The sequence below is a fragment of the Geospiza fortis genome, unplaced genomic scaffold (genome assembly GCF_000277835.1).
Source record: "Geospiza fortis unplaced genomic scaffold, GeoFor_1.0 scaffold333, whole genome shotgun sequence".
Classification (NCBI taxonomy): domain Eukaryota; kingdom Metazoa; phylum Chordata; class Aves; order Passeriformes; family Thraupidae; genus Geospiza; species Geospiza fortis.
In genome coordinates, this window is record NW_005054347.1 from 2,825,368 (window position 1) to 2,828,588 (window position 3,221).

General features: G+C 45.8%; 1 protein-coding gene across 4 annotated transcripts in view; it reads left to right on the plus strand.

The window, feature by feature from the left end:
* The window catches only part of RNF220 (ring finger protein 220), a 210,053-nt gene that overhangs the window by 154,847 nt on the left and 51,985 nt on the right, over nt 1–3,221 (plus strand). For all 4 annotated transcript variants that reach the window (XM_014307895.2, XM_005423116.3, XM_005423117.2 and 1 more), the window contains one exon: nt 156–198. In XM_014307895.2, coding sequence (XP_014163370.1) covers nt 156–198 — 43 coding nt within the window. The remainder of the gene's footprint in view (nt 1–155; nt 199–3,221) is intronic.

Consider the following 3,221-nt stretch of genomic DNA (forward strand, 5'->3'; position numbering starts at 1 on the left):
GGGAAGAGGTGGGTGCTGCGGTGGGGGGGAGGCCCGCCGACGGAGCGTTGTCCCGGGGATGCGCGGGGAGTGGGGGGACCGGGCCGGGCCTTGTGTACGGGCGAGGGGAGAGTTGTTTACATCCGCGTCCTGACGCTCTTGTCTCCCTTCTGCAGACCTTCCTGCGGGTGCGAGCGAACCGGCAGACCCGGCTGAACGGTGAGTGCGGCCCCCATCGCGCCTGCTCCTCCGGAGAAGTTTCCAGAGTTGGGCCGAGTTGTGTGGCACCCCCGTGTCCCCCGCACCGCAGGCCGGGAGCCGCCACCAGCGCCGCCGGGGCCTCGATTTGCCGGGAGGGCGCAGGGGCCATTCGGGTGAAGCCCTCCACGCTCACCCGCGGCTCCCCGCCCCGGGATCCCCCAGCCGGTGTAAAACAGGCCCCAAAGCCGTGTTTGCTGTGCGGGGCCCGGCTGCTGAGCTTTCACAGCTCACAAGGCTCAATCTTGCAGTAAACTTTTAGGAAGCCTGAGCGTCATCTGACGTCATGGTTTGTTTTGTTTGGGTTTTTTTTCTCTCAAACCCACAGATGCTGGTGTGGTACTTTTATCTTGTATCTGTGGATGCTCCTAACAAGTAAACAACTGTTTCTAGTGGACAGTGGCCTGGTATTTAAAGCTAAATCAGGCAGTTTCAGAGAAAGGAAGCCCATCTCTGCTTCGAAACTGGAAAAAAAAGCTGAAAGGAAACTTTTTTTAATAGAGCCGAAGAGGTTGAAACTTTTCTCAAAGTTCAGAAGTCAGAACTTACCATGTACACAGTAAGAATGTTCTATTATCTAGTTTTGTACTGCTTGTAGCTACTTCAGTATGTAATATTTAATCAGAATTTGGTTATTCAGGTTAATAGGAGGCTCATTAATCTCGAGCTTCATGATGTGATAGTTCACTATAACACCTCTGATGAGCATTTGGAGTTTCATTTAGAAGAAGATCTGCTTGAACAAAATAGCAAAAAGGTTTAGAGTGTGTTGATAGAAAACACTTTGCTTGAATTTGAAGCCCTCCATATCTAGTGTAGTCTTAAGCAAATAGAAGCTACTGATCCAGAACTTCGATAAGTTAGACATAGGTGAATTTAGACCTAGTCTTACAATTTTTAAATATCAACCCAGAGGGCCAAAAAACTGCAAACTCCAGAAAGTCTGGTAAGCCATAGGACAAAGAAAGGAGTTACCTTGCACCAGTGACAGGTAACTGCTGGCAGGTGCTCACTCTGCACTCCAGGATGAGTGCAGGAAGTGCTGGCGGGCAGACACAGAGTTCAGATGGCCCAGATACACGAGCTGCTGCTCTGTGGGGACTTGTTTGTGTGACCAAGGTCCCTGGAGTCAAGGATGTCAAACTGTTCCTTTATCATAGTTGGATAGCTAGGGCTAAGCTCTCTCCTTCCACCTTTTTTCAGGCCAGCAGTTAAGGTGCAGTCACTTTATTTTAAATATTTTTTTTAAGTCTGAATCAGACTTGTGAAATTGGTGTTGTGGAGTCCTTCAGCGTGAGATGAAGCTCTCAGTGAGAGCGTGCTCTGCTGAGCTGGCTCAGTATTGCTTTGTGCTTTTGTCTCTGACCCAAAACAGGGCTGCAGCACAGTCTGGGTAGACTGTGGTCTCCTTTTGGGAGCTCTTCTTGGCCTGGGTTGTTGGATTTTTTTGTGAACCTGTGCTCATCTGAAGGGAGGCAGGTAGTTTTGTACAGCATTTGCATTGTTTTTGCTGGATGTTTTACTCTTCTTTATGTACCTTTTGTGGTACAGCCATATTCCAAATGAATGAATATATGTGCTGCCCTAATAATGCTGGGGTTTGCTGTCTGTTCTCTTCTTCACTCTGAGATGAAGAGGGTCCAGATGTCAGGGAGCTGGGTGCAGAAATTCAGGTGGAGTGCTTTGGGTCCCAAAGAAGATCAGATTAGATCAGGACTGGTTCCTTCTGACCTTAGCTTTTTGTAACTAATTACTGCTGTTCTCAGAAGATACCTGTAGTGATGTCTGGTCCAGGCTGCACCCAGCCACGTGGTTGGGTGGTTTCTACTGCTCCTTTGTCTGCATGTGTCTTTACATTTGTACTTTTGAACACTGGCTGCTTTCTAGTTTCTTCCTCCCCATTTGTTTGTACTGAAATAATTGCAGTATTTGTAAGCTATGCCACCTTATTGTTGAGTAATTTGAGCAGTAATGCTTTAGATGGAGAACACTGGAGTGCTTTAGAGAAAAAAAACTCTTATTTATCTATATCTCATGTTTTAATGAGCTTCTAATCGATCATGCAACTTTAGTTTCCTAATCCTGATTATTTTACATGAACAGAAGTTGTGTAGGACTTGTCCAAGGACAACTGGCTCTTTGTTTCATATTCTCATTGACACACTGCAGAAACTTAAGATATAGCAAATGCAGTCTGTCAAATAAAAATCTATTTCATTTGTTTTATCATGTTTTATGTGTACTTTTCAATATTGTTGTAACAGTTTATCTTGGTGTTTCTGTCAAGCATTTATGAGCTGAGTTCTAGAAGCACTTCTGGAAACTCCTCCCATAAAAAGGGCTCACAGTGTTTGCTCTTCTTTCACATTGTCCTTGACTCTAATCTTGGCTGCCCAGGCTGTTTGTGACTCAGTCTTGTTTGGACCTTGATGTCTCCCATCCTGTTGTGTTCATTTGGGAATGTGCAAAAAGAGCTAAGGGAAGACAAGGTAGAGAGGGAAATGTCTTCTGTGAGCTTCTGTTGGCCTGGCCACAGCATGATTAGGTCCTGATAGCAACATGGTTCACATGTACCTGACTGGCCAGAATTTTAATCCTGTAAGTCAAACCTGTGACTTAAATTGAGCTGTAAGTAAGGCAAATGCATTTTCAAGCTCAGGAGCAGGAGATTAATGTTCTGTCTGTTAGGCTCTTGGTTGAGTGTTTGTATCACAACTTCCCTGTCAGCCTCAGTGAGTCAATCCTGTGCCTCTCACCTGTGCTAAACTCACTTTCCAGAGGTTGTGTCCTTGTGAACCCAGGCATATGAGGTGCTGATTCCTGATGAACCTGTGTGACAAAGGAAGCATTTCTTTCATTTGCCTTATTTCCAGTGTTGCCAAACTGGACACTTTAAGCCACCCTGTAAATTGATGCTTGTGGAGTTTAGCAGTGCAGAGCAGGTTAGGTAGTCATTCAAAATTAGAGGCACAAAGTTTGGCTTA